The sequence below is a fragment of the Salmo trutta genome, chromosome 5 (assembly GCF_901001165.1).
Source record: "Salmo trutta chromosome 5, fSalTru1.1, whole genome shotgun sequence".
Lineage (NCBI taxonomy): Eukaryota > Metazoa > Chordata > Actinopteri > Salmoniformes > Salmonidae > Salmo > Salmo trutta.
The window spans coordinates 22422049-22439120 of record NC_042961.1 but is presented as its reverse complement, the minus strand read 5'-3'; the positions used below and the strand labels follow the sequence as shown (position 1 = coordinate 22439120).

General features: G+C 43.4%; 1 protein-coding gene across 1 annotated transcript in view; it reads left to right on the top strand.

Moving 5' to 3' along the window:
• Positions 1-2548: 2548 nt before the first annotated feature.
• Positions 2549-17072, top strand: part of LOC115193876 (glutamate dehydrogenase, mitochondrial) — a 43630-nt gene continuing 29106 nt past the window's right edge. The window contains exons 1-3 of the mRNA XM_029752992.1: positions 2549-3124; positions 13878-13958; positions 14073-14128. Coding sequence (XP_029608852.1) covers positions 2722-3124; positions 13878-13958; positions 14073-14128 — 540 coding nt within the window. The 5' untranslated portion in view covers positions 2549-2721. The remainder of the gene's footprint in view (positions 3125-13877; positions 13959-14072; positions 14129-17072) is intronic.

Genomic DNA, 17072 nt, shown 5'->3' with positions numbered 1-17072 from the left:
AATTAACTTGCCGCTAGATTATCTAAACTTGTAGTAATCATGGTCGAATTATCGACCGGGGGGCCCCCATTGATTTTGTTAAGTCACTCTCACTAAAATATGATACTAAAAACTGCAAACATCTTCCTCCACCCTATGGCAAAATATGTAGAATTGCAGGAAATTGGCTGTTAAAACTGCAATTTTTTCTCTCCACCCCATGGCAAAGCAAGTAGAATTGCATGAAATTAGTTATAAAATTGCAACATTTTCTCTCCGCCGAATGACAGAATGTGTAGATGTAACCGATGTGAAATGGCTAGTTAGTTAGCGGTGGTGCGCGCTAATAGCGTTTCAATCAGTGACGTCACTCGCTCTGAGACTTGAAGTAGGGTTTCCCCTTGCGTTGCAAGGGCCGCGGCTTTTGTGGCGCGATGGGTAACGATGCTTCGTGGGGTGTCAGTTGTTGATGTGTGCAAGGGTCCCTGGTTCGAGCCCAGGTTGGGGCGAAGAGAGGGACGGAACCTACACTGTTACATAGAATTGGTCCTTTCCAGATCAAATCTGAACCGATCATAGACGTCCACGTTTGGACTAAATCAAGGCTGATCTGGACCAAATCTGAATGTCTATGTTTTGGCCAAATATGGTGTGGACCGTAAAAAGGCGTCCAAAAGACATCGCCTGATGACAAATGCTTGGGGTGCTAGATCTACATCTAGACGTCAGATTGGGCATCACTGGCACAGATGTGACACCCTTCTTCCCTGCCAACCTATGACGTCAGGGAGACACCCATAAAACACACCAATATGCAGCGTCTTACTTACTAAGGGACACTGTCTGCCTTGGCGTTCATTCCTAAAAATTGGGATGTAGTGGTGTATGACTTTTATGGTTTCTACAACTGCTACAGTCTGCAAGCCTCCTTCCGTCTGTGATGCAAAAAACGAAATGTACTGAGCATATGGAAAATATTTTCTTCAGTGTTCTCTAACGTTACTCCCTTCCCATGGGTGAACCTGCCGTCTTTCAAAGTGACATAGAACTTTTGAAGGGGGTTTGGGAGCAATCTAAGGGTGCTGCAGTTCAAAATAACAATTTTGAAGACCCAAAATGTGTATCTCAATCCATTTATTTTCCATAATTTAGTACTCATGAATTGATATTCTACAAATGCAAATTAACTATCTACCACATCATTCACTGTGCAGGATTACACATACGTTTTTGACATTTTGCTTTAAAACTGGTTATGGATCAAATCCCGTTAACGGGATTGATTTGACAACATCTGGTGAAACTGCAGAGCGCAAAATTCAAAAAAAATTATTACAAATATTTACCTTTCATACATTCACAAGTGCAATACACCAAATTAAAGCCTGACTTCTTGTTAATCTAGCCACTGTGTCAGATTTCAAAAAGGCTTTACGGCGAAAGCAAACCATGCTATTATCTGAGGACAGCACCCCATCAAACAAACACATGACAATCATAATTCAACCCGCCAGGCGCGACACAAAACTCAGAAATAACGATATAATTCATGCCTTACCTTTGAAGATCTTCTGTTGGCACTCCAATATGTCCCATAAACATCATAAACGGTCCTTTTGTTCGATAAATTCCGTCGTTATATCGCCAAAATGTCCATTTATTTGGCGCGTTTTATTCAGAAAAACAACGGTTCCAACACGCGCAACATGACTACAAAATATCGAACAAGTTACCTGTAATCTTGATCCAAACATTTCAAACAACTTTCCTAATACAACTTTTGGTATTTTTTAACGTAAATAATCAATAAAATTTAAGACGGGATAAACTGTGTTCAATACAGGACGAAAACAATGTGGAGCGAGCTTTCAGGTCGTGCGCCCCAACCACAACAGTACACTAGACTCGACCCTCTTTCTGAACAGCAATACTTCTTCATTACTCAAAAGAAAAACATCAACCAATTTCTAAAGACTGTTGACATCCAGTGGAAGTGATAGGAACTGCAAGCAAGTGCCTTAGAAATCTAGATCCACATAGAAATCCCATTGAAAACAGTCACCTCAACAACAACAAAAATTCCTGGATGGTTTGTCCTTGGGGTTTCGCCTGCCAAATAAGTTCTGTTATACTCACAGACATACTTTTAACAGTTTTAGAAACTTTAGAGTGTTTCCTATCCAAATCTACCAATTATATGCATATCCCAGCTATATGCATATCTATAGCTTGGGGGCTTGCCTACTGCAGATATGCATATGCATATCTGGGCCTGAGTAGCAGGCAGTTTACTTTGGGCACACTTTTCATCCGGAAGTGAAAATACCACCCCCAAGAGAACCAGGCCATGTTCAGTACGAAAACGCTGTGGAACGTTGCAGATATAAATGCTATGACTAGAGCCTGATGTGATTCCTTATGATATATAACAGAGGTTTGTTAGTTCTACATCACACATTTATATCTGAACGTTGCGTCCTGTTGAAAACGCCTGGGAGCACAAAAATGTGTCGCGGGGGCGCGCGTTACTTTGCATGCGCGTTCAAGTGGAACCCTCCCCAGTGAGGTGGGAATCCACACAAACACGCCTGCCCTTAAAACAAGAAAAGGGACGCATGACTGCTGTAAGATCAATGCGAAACGGGACAGAACAAGACAAGCCGTTGTCTTGTTATACGTTTTTGGTTTGCCTTCACTTTTCTTTGAATTTCATTCGTTACTAATTCACTACCTTAGTTAAAAATGTACAGATATTTCGGAGAATTACTTACTCGTGGTGCAAGCAGTGCTCTGGCCTCGGGATGTGTTGAGTCGGCTCTTCCAGTTACCGCATCGTTGATGAGGGTGCGCCACTACAGCGAGGTCGGAGGAGAGAAAGATGCAGATGACCCCAACTTCTTTAAAATGGTGGAGGGATTCTTTGACCGCGGTGCTAATATCGTTGAGGATAAACTGGTGGAGGACCTCAAGAACAAAGAGACGCCAGTGCAGAAGAGACACAGAGTTCGCGGAATTCTCAAGATTATCAAGCCCTGCAACCATATACTGAGTGTATCGTTCCCCATCAAGCGAGACAACGGCGAATGGGAGGTGATTGAGGGGTATCGTGCCCAGCACAGCCAACACAGGACCCCCTGTAAAGGAGGTAAAGCGGGGAAAGTGAAATGACAGTGAAGGGGCGTGGGTCATGCAGTGCTAAAGCTGACACTGTAGCTAGCATGCTCGCCAGCCTGTCAACTCCTTTTCAGATGGTTCAAACATGTTCCAACTTTCCTAGGCTACGTATACTTCGATGCTAGCTCGCTAATATTGACATTTAAAACTACTTTGTGTGAGGAAGCGGCTGGTTATCATATCTTGCTAGCTACTTTGACAGTCAACTCGTGGCCCCCCACATAGCTAACTAACGTTAACGTTACCGCCTTAAGAAAATATGCATTGGCTTAATTACTAACTAGTTAGCTTAGCTATCCATCACCAAGCTAGCTAGATAAGTTATGACACACGTACAACCGTATTTTGTTGCTAGTTACTCCATATACAATTATAATGTAATAAATCAAACTATAAAACAAAAGGTCTTTCGTCAGTCACCGGGCAAATTAGCATTTGAGGTTGCAGGGGCATATCTTGCTGTTTTTCTTCCTCTGAGGTTTAACGCGGTTGGCATCCAATTTGTTGCATTACCGCCACCTACTAGACTGGAGTACAACTCCCTTATACTTTGCTTGAATCACTTTTTGGCCTATCCCTCTGTACTGGTATATCTCTACTACTCTCACCACTCCTCCCCCTTAACTCATCTTCCTCTACTTTCTAAACTGCCTCAGCATATGACAACTTCTGCACTACTCTAACCGTGGAAACCTCAACCTGACTCTCTCGCACTGGACATTTCTGATCCCCAGCTCTGTGGGCACCCCTACAATTAATACATTCTACTACTTTCCCCAATACTACACATTCCTTTGTCTCATGCCCTTCTGCACACTTCTCACACCTTTGACCCTCCCTCCTACACACTGCTGCCACATGCCCATAAGCTTGACACCTGTAACATCGTAATGTATTCGGCACATACGCTCATACAGGATAACTTATATATCCTAACTTAAACTCAAAAGGAACATACAATGACTCTTCTGTTTCCCCACTCTCGCCACCCTGTCTGCGTCGCATCAAACGACGAGCATCACATACACCGGGAATCTTTCCCCTTAGCTGGTCAACTTTTATATTTACTGCTACCCCAGTTATCACTTTTTTCATTGGTGCCCTTTTCTTGAGAGCGAAACAATTCACTTTTCTTGCCCCATTTGTTTACTCTGAGCGCCTTCTCCCTCTGACCAACAGAAACACAAACAATTATCACTAGACCACTTCTGGTCACCCTCACCGATTCCACATTACACAACTCTTTTTTTCATTTTTTTTTTTCACCCACCGTGAAACCACAAATGGATCCGCCAAAAGGCAAGAGTACACTTTTTCCATAAACTTCACTCCTACTGTCAGACTCATCTTTTTCCTGACCCTCGGCGCATACCGCCTATCACCTCCGATACTTCATCCAATTCTCATCCTGTCTTCAGCTCCCACTGCTTACAATTTCTACAATTCTTTTCTTAAAAACCACCCTTTTTTCACAATTTTTATCCAACTCAAGTTCACCCTCTTCTGCCCTCTCTTAGACCTCCTCTCCCTCTTTTTCCCTCCATTCCTCCTCCGTTTTCAAGTATATGTCTCCTTATGATATTACTGCACTACTCCTGACAACCATCTTGTTCTTGCTTTCTCTAGGGACTCCATTTCCCTCACATCATACTCTGTGATAGGCCCCTGGAGAGCAGGAGGGTATCTATGGAGCCGTCGTGCTTGTAGCTGATTAATGCATTGTTCAAAACTACTGGGAACTCACAAAAATACGAGGTCAAATCATGACGTCAGTGATATTCAGGTCGGAGCTCTAGAAAGAGCGTTACGATATGGTTACGATATGTATTAATGTTTATAAATAAAGTATTGTCTACTCGAGAAATTTGATATTACAGTATTCAGACGTAGTAGTCTACAAATGTCAATGGTAAAGGTGAACCGTCTGTTCTACCATTAAACTGTGCATCGGATCGCATAGAGCAAATTACTTAAATCTGTTTACTACTGTGAAGTGGGTCCAATTAAATGAGATGGGACCAATGGTAGGCTATCCTAACTTCTTCTACAGTCTTGGCCCAAAATATTGGCAACCTTGCACTTTTTTCAAATAATGCACCATTTCTTCCAGAAAACAGTTGAAATTAAAAAAATAATTGGTGTCCACATGTCTTCAGTGTGCAATTGAACAAAACAAAATCAGAATAATTTACCAAATCTTAGCTTATTCCACAAAGAAATCCTAAAATGGCCAAGACGATATTGGCACCTTCTAGAAATAGTTCGATTTCAAGCAGGTGATTTTCCTTTACGTTGGAATTGAACACTCCTATGGTGAGTTGCAGGTACCTGCAATATAAAAATCACATTCAACCAGTTTGAATAGAGAAAAGGACTCATTCTCCTGCTTTGTGTACCGCAATGAGCATGGAGGGAAGAAAGAAAACCAGAGAATTATCTGATGGCTACAATCTTGCGTCTGACAATCTCAAGTCCATCTCCAGAGACCTTGATGTTCTTTTTTTCCACCGTACGTAATGTTATCAAGTTTAAAGGCCCATGCCACTGTAGCCAACCTCGCTGGGCGTGGCCACGAGAGAACTTGATGGAAGATTGCAGTGAAGGATTGTTTGAATGGTGGAGAAAAGACCTCAGTCAACTGCCACACAGATTCAAGCTGACCTTCAGACACAAGGTATGACAGGTTTAACTCCTACCATCCATTGCCAACTCAATGAAAGGGGGTTATATGGTAGGAGACCCAGGAGGACCCCACTGCTAGAAGACATAGGAAAGCCAGACTGGTTTGCCAAAACATTTACATTACATTTTAGTCATTTAGCAGACTCTCTTATCCAGAGCGACTTACAGTAGTGAATGCATACATTTCATGAAAAAAAAATTCTTCCCGTGCTGGTCCCCCATGGGAATCGAACCCACAACCCTGGCGTTGCAAACACCATGCCTCTACCAACTGAGCCAAACGCACCTGAACATGCCAAAAACCTTGTGGGAGAATGTCCTGTGGACAGATTAAACCAAATTAGTTTTTTTGGTAAAGCACACCAACTCTGAAGGCTTCATTTTTTTTTCTATAAACAAAGAAAATAACACCTTCCCTACAGTCAAACATGGAGTCGGTTCAGTGACGTTTTGGGGTTGCTTTGCTGGCACTGGGTGCCTAGAACGTGTGCATGGCATCATGAAATCAGGAGAATACCAAGGCATTTTGGAGCACAATGTTGGACCCAGTGTCAGAACTGGGTCTCTGTCTCAGGTCATGGGTCTTCCATGCAATTGATTTGCAATGACTCCAGTGATATCGTAATTTCAACATTTATTGTATCAAATGGTAGCCTACAATTGCAAAAACATTAATAGGCTACTTGATGGCCAACAGAGGCAAATGTATAATTATAAACATTTTGCCTAATTTCAGTTCATTGAGGACTTTTCCCCCATAAAAAAAACGCGAGGGAGTTCCGTAACTTCCATTTCAAATTTCCACTCTGGCAGCACCCGAGACCCAAGAACTGAGCATCCATAAAGCACCTTGCTTTATACCGTTTTCTTTAAGCAGTCAACATTAGAATGCAGTTTAAACAACCACCCAGCAGATTTATGTAATGCGCCCAAAGTCGTTTTCCAGTGCTTTGTCTCCATTATTTATTGAAGTGCATTAGTTCTAGAGTATTTAATGTTTTATGAAAATAGGTTACTACATAATCTAAATAGCCTACCTACAACTGGTAAAAAGTTGTCAGCGTCTCCTGCCGCGCACGTGACTCCGCCAATAACTAGTGCTCTCTCAACACACATACACCCAACTGGCCCTCAACAACAGCCTGTCTCACTGCCTGACAGTAAGCAGTGAAATATATATTTTTAAGATAAACGCCTTGGCGACCGCGGTGCAACTTAAAAATAGGCCAAAAACCCGTGACCAATACATTTTCACCCGCGACATCGTTTTCAAAGTAGCCCAATTTGTCAGGAAGATCGCGAACATGGCAACACTGCCTGTGGGAAAGAACTGCTGCCCAGTGGGAAGCAACTCACGTGAGCAACCACCTAACTTAACGACATTCGTACCGTCTTGTCGTTAAGTTAGCTAATTGGCATGTCATGGTGACCAACACAAGTTAATTCTCCCTCGCCCATCTAAATAAACATGTAACAACTTTTAACTAGCCAACATAAACTAATTTACTGGAAACTGCTCGACTGACTAAACTGAATCCCTTCGTCTTCACACTGGACTCTGAGCTGCGCGACCTGCGTCATCAGTTTGGGCACCAGGCGTGTCTGTATAGCCTCTCCTGATTGGAAGTTTGGAATGGAGGTCACCATACTATTTACACCTCAGGGTCCAATCAATGACTCAACCATAGAAATTGAATAGATGGACTGAATCACAATCCCAAATTTAGAGGGTTGAAAATAGAAAATCATAAAACTAGTGCAGTTGAATGGAAGTTTGAACTCCACCCTGGACAGGAATGCTGACAGTACAGTTGTTGGTTTGTTTATTCAACTGGGCAGAGCCTTGTAAGGCTGTGTGAACACTGGTGCTTTAGGATTTAGGCTGGATATTGATGATTTGTAATAATATGCGATTTAGCAGATCACCAAAGCATGACCTGTAGACCCACTTAGGGCTGAACTTGCTAGGTGACGCTAGTCTGCATGCCCCATTTTCAGAGAGCAGACAGCTCTCTTCCTCAATTTCTGTCCAGGCTGACTTGTATAAAGCTTGGTGACGCTTCAGGATTTGTTCTGAACTTTTAATAACAAATTACTTGTAGCTTCTCTCTTTTGTCTCTCTGGAGTTTGTTTTAAAGGAAGGATAATGGGGTTGTGCCAGTTTTACAATTATTAAACTCGACCAGACCTGACCAGACTCAGAGCTGGTCAAAACCAAACCTGGATAAGGTAGTGGTGCGAGATGAGAGCATAAGTCCTTTATGTGGGAGGAGGCTGCAGTGTCTACTGGGTTGGCTAAAACAGGGGTGTGTGTGTGAGAGACTATTGTGTTGCTCTGCTCCTGTCATAGACTGCAATGACCCCCGACAGAGGCAGCCCTACTATATTTAACCTGTGATGAGGATATGAACTCTTGAACCTTACGTGCCAGCTTGCCTCACTCATCTCAGAGTGAAATGTACGGTGTCAGGCAGTTTCACTGTATTCTACTTTATGCCATTGAATTAGGGATCCAGAAACAGAGACCCTGTTGTTTCTTGTCTTCTTAGGCTAGCTAAGCTGTCATTGTAAATAAGAATGTGTTCTTAACGGACTTGCCTAGTTAAATAAAATGTTCACCATTAGCCAGCCATTGAGTAAAAGCCATAGTACAGAAATGCTGACACTGTTGATGATGGGGGGGGGGGGGGGGGGAAATGCTGCCACGGTTATTGGAATGAAAACTCTGGCATTACATCTCTGGGCACTGAGCCTTGGTATTGATGGGTGCACTGGAATCTCTCTGTTTGGCTCCCTGTCCAAAGATGATCTGAGTTTGGTACAGGCAGACATGACATTTCCCTGAATAATTGAGGTGGCTTTTCTAATTTGAACCTCAATTCTGTTTAGTTAGTTGATTCTGAGCCATGTCCATATGTCAGCTGACATACAGTAGACCTATGGCAGATGGTTGAAGTCTGGATGAAATCTGATTTCTTAAAAGAGTGTTGGTGATTAAACTAGCCACAACAAACCACAATTCTCTCCCTCTGGAAATAAATTACACTTCTTTCAATCACAATCCTGTTAGGTCTGCTTTTGACTTGAACACCTTCCCAAAATCAGTTCTCTGCATCAAGTTTGAACCATCAGCCTCATGTTGCACTAATTAGAAATATCCTGCATTTTATGCAGCTATTAAAAGCTTCAGGGTCTTCAGAAGTGGAAAGTTTGAGGTCCTGTGTGTAGAGCAGCCATACTTAATAGGTGGACTGCCAACCTGATCCGGACACCAAACGAGTTCATTACAGACCGCGGTTCCCGAACATTAAAAAATAAATAAAAAATCACTTTTTGTGAATCCGGTCGTGATTTCATTCCTGGTATCATATGAAGATCCATAAGACATGGAAAATTTGTAGAATTGCAGGAAATGATCTTTTAAACTGCCAACATTTTCCCATAGCATAATGTGTATAATTGGAGGAAATGAGCTTTAAAACTGCCAATGAGGGTTTGAACCGTTTGGGGTTGCAAGGTGGGGCTTTGTTACTATGTTGATGAATGAAAATATCCATCCGGACCTTTGCCACCAAGGACATTTGTGTGACCGGACCTCAAATACTGTTTCAGTATCCCTGCCTAGTATAGTGGTAAGAGTCAGTGAACAAGATGGTCCTGCCAGGAGCACATCTAGTTTCCAGCTCAATGTTTTTCTTCACTGTGGGGGAGAGGAGTGGAGGGGGGGCTGGCCTGCGGTCTCAGGAGTGAGAGCGTGATTTTTGTCATTTGTATTAGTTTTAAACACCTGGCTGCCACCCAGGCGTGAGCTGGGTGCCCCGTTCAAGTCGACTAAAAATCAAGCGATGTATGTCAGACACATGGAGTAATTACCTGGGATTCCCATGCAAAAGTGTTAGCTTTTTTTTTTTGCCTTCCCGGAAAAAAACTAGTTTGAAAATGTAAGTCACATTACAGGCCCATAGCTTGGTGCAACCCGGTTCAGCCTAATCAAATCCCCTCAGTGAGCCATAGCGCTAGGCGGAGGTGTGGTTTCACCACCCTCGCATGCAAGCCTCTCCTCTCCACGGAGCTCTACTGTAAGCAGCATTTCCTTTCGTAGGATAGCTGTAGGCAAAGTCATTAATATTCATGAGTTACGTCCGGTGATTTGTTGAGCCTTCTTGCTTGTGTGACATCAGACAGATGCACTGCAAAGCCTTCTGTTTAGCTTGCTCGCCGGCATTAGCAGTAAGCGCAGAACGACTTAGGAAACCCAGCTTCGGCTTAATTAAATGTGAAAAAAAATAAAGCCTCACCAGCTAGCTACCAATCAATTTTATTTTCACCGTTCGATCGGTTCTGACTTAGAATATGTGGACAACTACAAATACCTAGGTGTCTGGTTAGACTGTAAACTCTCCTTCCAGACTCACATCAAACATTTCCAATCCAAAGTTAAATCTAGAATTGGCTTCCTATTTCACAACAAAGCATCCTTCACTCATGCTGCCAAACGTACCCTTGTAAAACTGACCATCCTACCAATCCTCGACTTCGGCGATGTCATTTACAAAATAGCCTCCAATACCCTACTCAATAAACTGGATGCAGTCTATCACAGTGCCATCCGTTTTGTCATCAAAGCCCCATATACTACCCACCACTGCGACCTGTATGCTCTCGTTGGCTGACCCTCGCTTCATACTCGTCGCCTAACCCACTGGCTCCAGGTCATCTACAAGACCCTGGTAGGTAAAGTCCCCCTTATCTCAGCTCGCTGGTCACCATAGCAGCACCCACCCGTAGCACGCGCTCCAGCAGGTATATCTTACTGGTCACCCGCAAAGCCAATTCCTCCTTTGGCCGCCTCTCCTTCCAGTTCTCTGCTGCCAGTGACTGGAACGAACTACAAAAATCTCTGAAACTGGAAACACTTATCTCCCTCACTAGCTTTAAGCACCAGCTGTCAGAGCAGCTCACAGATCACTGCACCTGTACATAGCCCATCTATAAATAGCCCAAACAACTACCCCTTCCCCTACTGTATTTATTGATTTATTTATTTTGCTCCTTTGCACCCCAGTATTTCTACTTTGCACATTCATCTACTGCAAATCTACAATTCCAGTGTTTTACTTGCTATATTGTATTTACTTCACCACCATGGCCTATTTATTGCCTTTACCTCCCTTATCTCACCTCATTTGCTCACATTGTATATAGACTTATTTTTCTACTGTATTATTGACTGTATGTTTGTTTTACTCCATGTGTAACTCTGTTGTTGTATGTGTCAAACTGCTTTGCTTTATTTTGGCCAGGTTGCAGTTGTAAATGAGAACTTGTTCTCAACTTGCCTACCTGGTTAAATAAAGGTGAAATATTTGTATTTATTTATTTAATTAATAAAACGAGTCCACTAATTGTTATTTTTACCTTTCCACAAACTCTGTTGCTTGATATGTGCAAGTTGACCCAAATGTATCAAAGAATAGGAAATCCACGATTAGTTGGCTGGTAGTGGCTACATTTCAGTAATTTCAGTTAGTTATCCTCTTAAATGTGGCGGACAATGGATAAACTAACAATAGAAACAGCCTTTTTTCTGGACCAGGTCTTTCAAAGATAATTCGTAAAAATCCAAATAACTTCACAGATCTTCGTTGTAAAGGGTTTAAACACTGTTTCCCATGCTTGTTCAACGAACCATAAACAATTAATGAACATGCACCTGTGGAACGGTCGTTAAGACACTAACAGCTTATAGACGGTAGGCAATTAAGGTCACAGTTATGAAAACTTAGGACACTATAAAGGCCTTTCTACTGACTCTGAAAAACACCAAAGAAAGATGCCTAGGGTCCCTGCTCATCTGTGGGAATGTGCCTTAGGCATGCTGCAAGGAGGCATGAGGACTGCAGATGTGGCCATGATAATAAATTGCAATGTCCGTACTGTGAGACGCCTAAGACAGTGCTACAAGGAGACAGGACGGATCGTCCTCGCAGTGGCAGACCACGTGTAACAACACCTGCACAGGATCGGTACATCCGAACGTCACACCTTAGGTACAGGATGGCAACAACAACTGCCCGAGTTACACCAGGAAGGCACAATCCCTCCATCAGGGCTCAGACTGTCCTCAATAGGCTGAGAGAGGCTGGACTAGGGGCTTGTAGGCCTGTTGTAAGGCAGGTCCTCACTAGCAACAACGTCGCCTTTGGGCACGAACCCACTGTCGCTGGACCAGACAGGACTGGCAAAAAGTGCTCTTCATTGACGAGTCGCGGTTTTGTCTCACCAGGTGTGATGGTCGGATTCGCATTTATCATCGAATGGAATGAGCGTTACACCGAGGCCTGTACTCTGGAGCGGTATCGATTTGGAGGTGGAGGGTCTGTCATAGTCTGGGGCGATGTGTCACAGCATCATCGGACTGAGCTTGTTGTCATTGCAGGCAATCTCAACGCTGTGCGTTACAGGGAAAACATCCTCCTCCCTCATGTTGTACCCTTCCTGCAGGCTCATCCTGACATGACCCTCCAGCATGACAATGCCACCAGCCATACTGCTTGTTCTGTGCGTGATTTCCTGCAAGACAGGAATGTCCGTGTTCTGCCATGGCCAGTGAAGAGCCCGGATCTCAAACCCATTGAGCACATCTGGGACCTGTTGGATCGGAGGGTGAGGGCTAGGGCCATTCCCCCCCAGAAATGTCCAGGAACTTACAGGTGCCTTGGTGGAAGAGTGGGGTAACATCTCACAGCAAATATGGTGCAGTCCATGAGGAAGCGATGCACCTCTACTTAATGCAGCTGGTGGCCACACCAGGTACTGACTGTCACTTTTGATTTTGACCCCCCCCTTTGTTCAGGGAAACATTATTCAATTTCTGTTAGTCACATGTCTGTGGAACTTGTTCAGTTTGTCTCAGTTGTTGAATCTTGTTATACAAATATTTACACATGTTAAGTTTGCAGAAAATGAACTAGTCGCCAGTTGTTGCCAATGGTGTTCTAATTTTTAACCCGTAGGCTATTGTAGCCAGTGTACCCATGAGCTCCCAAGTATAGCTAGCAGTGTTTGGCGTCCACGATTAGCTAACAGTTAGTTGGCCACTGCCTGACCAGTGTGAACCAGCATGCTAGCTACATTTCAGTCAGTAGCTATCCTTCTTAATGCGGTGGTCACTGGATAAACTAGCTATGAGTTGAAAGTATGTTGGTGAAAACTAACTAGTAGCCAGTTGTTGCCCATGGTGGAATCATATCTAACCAGCTCCTGGAGCCTATGTGACATGTCTATGCCAATGAGCTCCCGAGTCTAGATGCAGAAAGCGGCTGAGGTGACTCAAACCCTGTAGCTAGCTAATAAGCCCTCCTTTGCGACAATGTTATTGGGATGCGGGAATATTAGATGTCTTTTAATTTTAAGATCACTGTCATTGAAGTTGGTGGTTACTACTGGTTTTAGATCCGGGGGGAGAGAAATTGTCCGCAAAAGGCTCAGAGTGATGTCCAACACCCAAGAAGCCTCAACCAATCACCCGACGGCTAATAATGACTTTGCTTCCGGCTATCCTACGAAAGGAAATTTTACCTACTGTGACTGACACTGGGTAACTGCAACCATTTTGTGCAGTAATCAAATCAAATGTTATTGGTCTTATACACATGGTTATCAGATGTTCTTGCGAGTGTCGCGAAATGCTTGGAAGGACTAGAAGCGAGGCAGCCCTCTCGGTCGGCTCCATCTTGGTTAAAACTGACTACCTGCAGTAACTACGAGAGGCCTAGTATGAAATGGAGATTAAGTTAATGGAGAAGTGGGCTCTCTGGTTTTAAAAAGTGGATAGTGTACACATTTCACTTGTTTTATTGTACAGCAACTTATAGGCTTATTGTTTTCATCATGTATAAGGTGCAGGTATACCATTTTCCTAATATTCTCATACACACCTACTCTAGCTAGAGAATGAAAATGGGAAAACATTACTTTTTTCAGCCAAGTCTGATATCACAGGTTTCACACCACTAACTCTGCCATGTTGTATGTTTCAGGTATCCGCTACAGCACAGAGGTGTCGGTCGATGAGGTGAAAGCCCTGGCCTCGCTGATGACATACAAATGTGCTGTCGTAGGTAAGGGCTTTTACACACCTAGCCTATATCTTCGAGACATAGGGGCTCCAGACATGTTTATATAGCCTGTTGTGTTTTTTCTGATTTAACCCCGTCCATTTTAAATTCCTTCAGATGTGCCATTTGGAGGAGCCAAAGCTGGAGTGAAGATCAACGTAAAGAATTACACTGTAGGTATTAGTTTGTTTCGGGATACGCCAGAGTATCTTAAGAAATTGTTGATGTCCTTTCATCCCATTCTCCCAGTCACATGGCACTTTTCATTAGCTTTAGGGTGTGTTCCCTTTCTATGTACAAAGCAGTTTCTCAATAGACAACAAAGTCAGTTTCTACTTTATTTTGAACTTGTTTATCTGTGACTCAGAGCTCATCATACAGGCTCACATTACCAAGTCATCTAAACCAGTGATAAGAGTGCTGTCAAGGCATGTAATTTTCGTCACACTAGGTCCATTGTGATGTATTTTACCCCTAGTGCATAGATAATAACCATTGGGCACACACTGTTTGTTTTAATGCATTGACATGGAATCAACGTGGAAAATACATTTGATTTGAAAAAAGTAATCACATTTTTATCTAATTTCAACCTGCTTTGTAAACATTGAAATTAGGGTAAAACTTTATCTTAAATGAATTGACTTAACCTGACTAACAGGTTGTTAAATCAATTTAATTTCAACCTAATCATGAGATCTACATTACCAGTCAAAGGTTTGGACACCTACTCATTCCAGGAGTTTTCTTTATTGTTACTATTTTCTACATTGTAGCACAATAGCGAAGACATCAAAACTATGAAATAACACATATAGAATCATGTAGTAACCAAAAAAGTGTTAAACAAATGAAAATATATTTGAGATTCTTCAAAGTAGCCACCCTTTGCCTTGATTACAGCTTTGCACACCTCTTGGCATTCTCTCAACCAGCTTCACGAGGTAGTCACCTGGAATGCATTTCAATTAAAAGGTGTGCCTTGTTAATTTGTGTAATTTCTTTCCTTAATGCGTTTGAGCCAATCAGTTGTGTTGTGAGATGGTAGGGGTGGTATACAGAAGATAACTTTTTGATTTAAACTTACCAAATAAGGCTATTTGTCACATGTGTAGATCTTACCATGAAAATGCTTACTTACAAGCCCTTAACCAACAGTACAGTTAAAGAAAGAGTTATGAAAATATTTACCAAATAAACAAAATAAAAAGTAACACAATAAAATAACAATAACGAGGCTACATACACAGGGTACCGAGTCAATGTGTGGGGGGTATAGGTTAGAGGTAATTTGTACATCTACAGTAGGTAGGGGTGACGTGACTATGCATAGATAATAAACAGCGAGTAGCATCAGTGTACAAAAGGGGGGGGGGTGTCAATGTAAATTGTTCGGTGGCGATTTTATTAAATGTTCAGCAGTCTTATGGCTTGGGGGTAGAAGCTGTTAAGGAGCCTTTTGGTCCTAGACTTAGCACTCCAGTACCGCTAGCCGTGCGATAGCAGAGAAAACCGTCTATGACTTGGGTGACTGGAGTCTCTGACAATTTTTGGGGCTTTCCTCTGACACTGCCTAGTAGATAGGTCCTGGATGGCAGGAAGCTTGGCCCCAGTGATGTACTGGGCCGTACGCACTACCCTCTGTAGCGCCTTATGGTCAGATGCAGAGCAGTTGCCATACCAGGCGGTGATGCAATCGGTCAGGATGTTCTCGATGGTGAAGCTGTAGAACCTTTGAGGATCTGGAGACCCATGCCAAGTCTTTTCAATCTCCCGAGGTGTAAAGGTGTTGGGCTTTCTTCACGACTGTCTTGGTGTGTTTGGACCATGATAGTTTGTTGGTGATGTGTACACCAAGGAACTTAACTCTCGACCCGCTACACTACAGCCCCGTTGATGTTAATGGGGGCCTGTTCGGGCCCGCCTTTTCCTGTAGTCCACGGTCAGATTTTTTCTCTTGTTCACATTGAGGGAGAGGTTGTTGTCCTGGGACCACACTGCCAGGTTTCTGACCTCCTCCCTATAGACTCTCATCATTGTCGGTGAAAAGGCCTACCACTGTTGTGTCATCAGCAAACTTAATGATGGTGTTGGAGTTGTTTTTGGCCACGCAGTCGTGTGTGTACAGGGAGTACAGGAGGGGACTAAGTACACATCCCTGAGGGGCCCCAGTGTTGAGGATCAGCGTGGCAGATGTGGTGTTGCCTACCCTTACCACCTGGGGGTGGTCCGTCAGGAAATCCAGGAAATCCAGGATCCAGTTGCAGAGGGAGGTGCTTAGTCCTAGGGTCCTTAGCTTAATGATGAGCATCATGGGCACTATGGTGTTGAATGCAGAGCTGTAGTCAATGAACAGCATTCTCACGTAGGTGTTCCTTTTGTCCAGGTGGGAAAGGGCAGTGTGGATTGAGATTGCGTCATATGTGGATCTTTTGGGGCGGTATGCGAATTGAAGTGGGTCTAGGGTATCCGGGACGATGCTGTTGATGTGAGCCATGACCAGCCTTTCAAAGCACTCCATGGCTACCGACGTGAGTGCTACTAGGCCGTAATAATTTAGGCAGGTTACCTTTTACTTTCTTGGGCACACAAACATGTAGGTATTAAAGACTCGGTCAGGGAGAGGTTGAAAATGGCACTTGCCAGTTGGTCTGCGCATGTTTTGAGTACACGTCCTGGTAATCCGTCTGGCCCCGCGGCTTTGTGAATGTTGACTTGTTCGGCTACCGAGAGCATTATCACACAGTCGTCCAGACCAGCTGGTGCTCTCGTGCATGCTTCAGCGTTGCTTGCCTCGAAGCGAGCATAAAAGGCATTTAGCTCATCTGATAGGCTCCCATCACTGGGCAGCTCGCATCTGGGTTTCCCTTTGTAGTCCGTAATAGTTTAAGCCCTGCCACATCCGACAAGCATCAGAGCTGGTTTGTAGGATTCAACCTTAATCCTGTAATTGACGCTTTGCTTGTTTGATGGTTCGTCTGAGGGCATAACGGGATTTCTTATAAGCGTCCAGATTAGTGTCCCGTTCCTTGACAGCGGCAGCTCTAGCCTTTAGCTCGATGTGGATGTTGCCTGTAATCCATGGCTTCTGGTTGGGATATGTACGTACGGTCACTG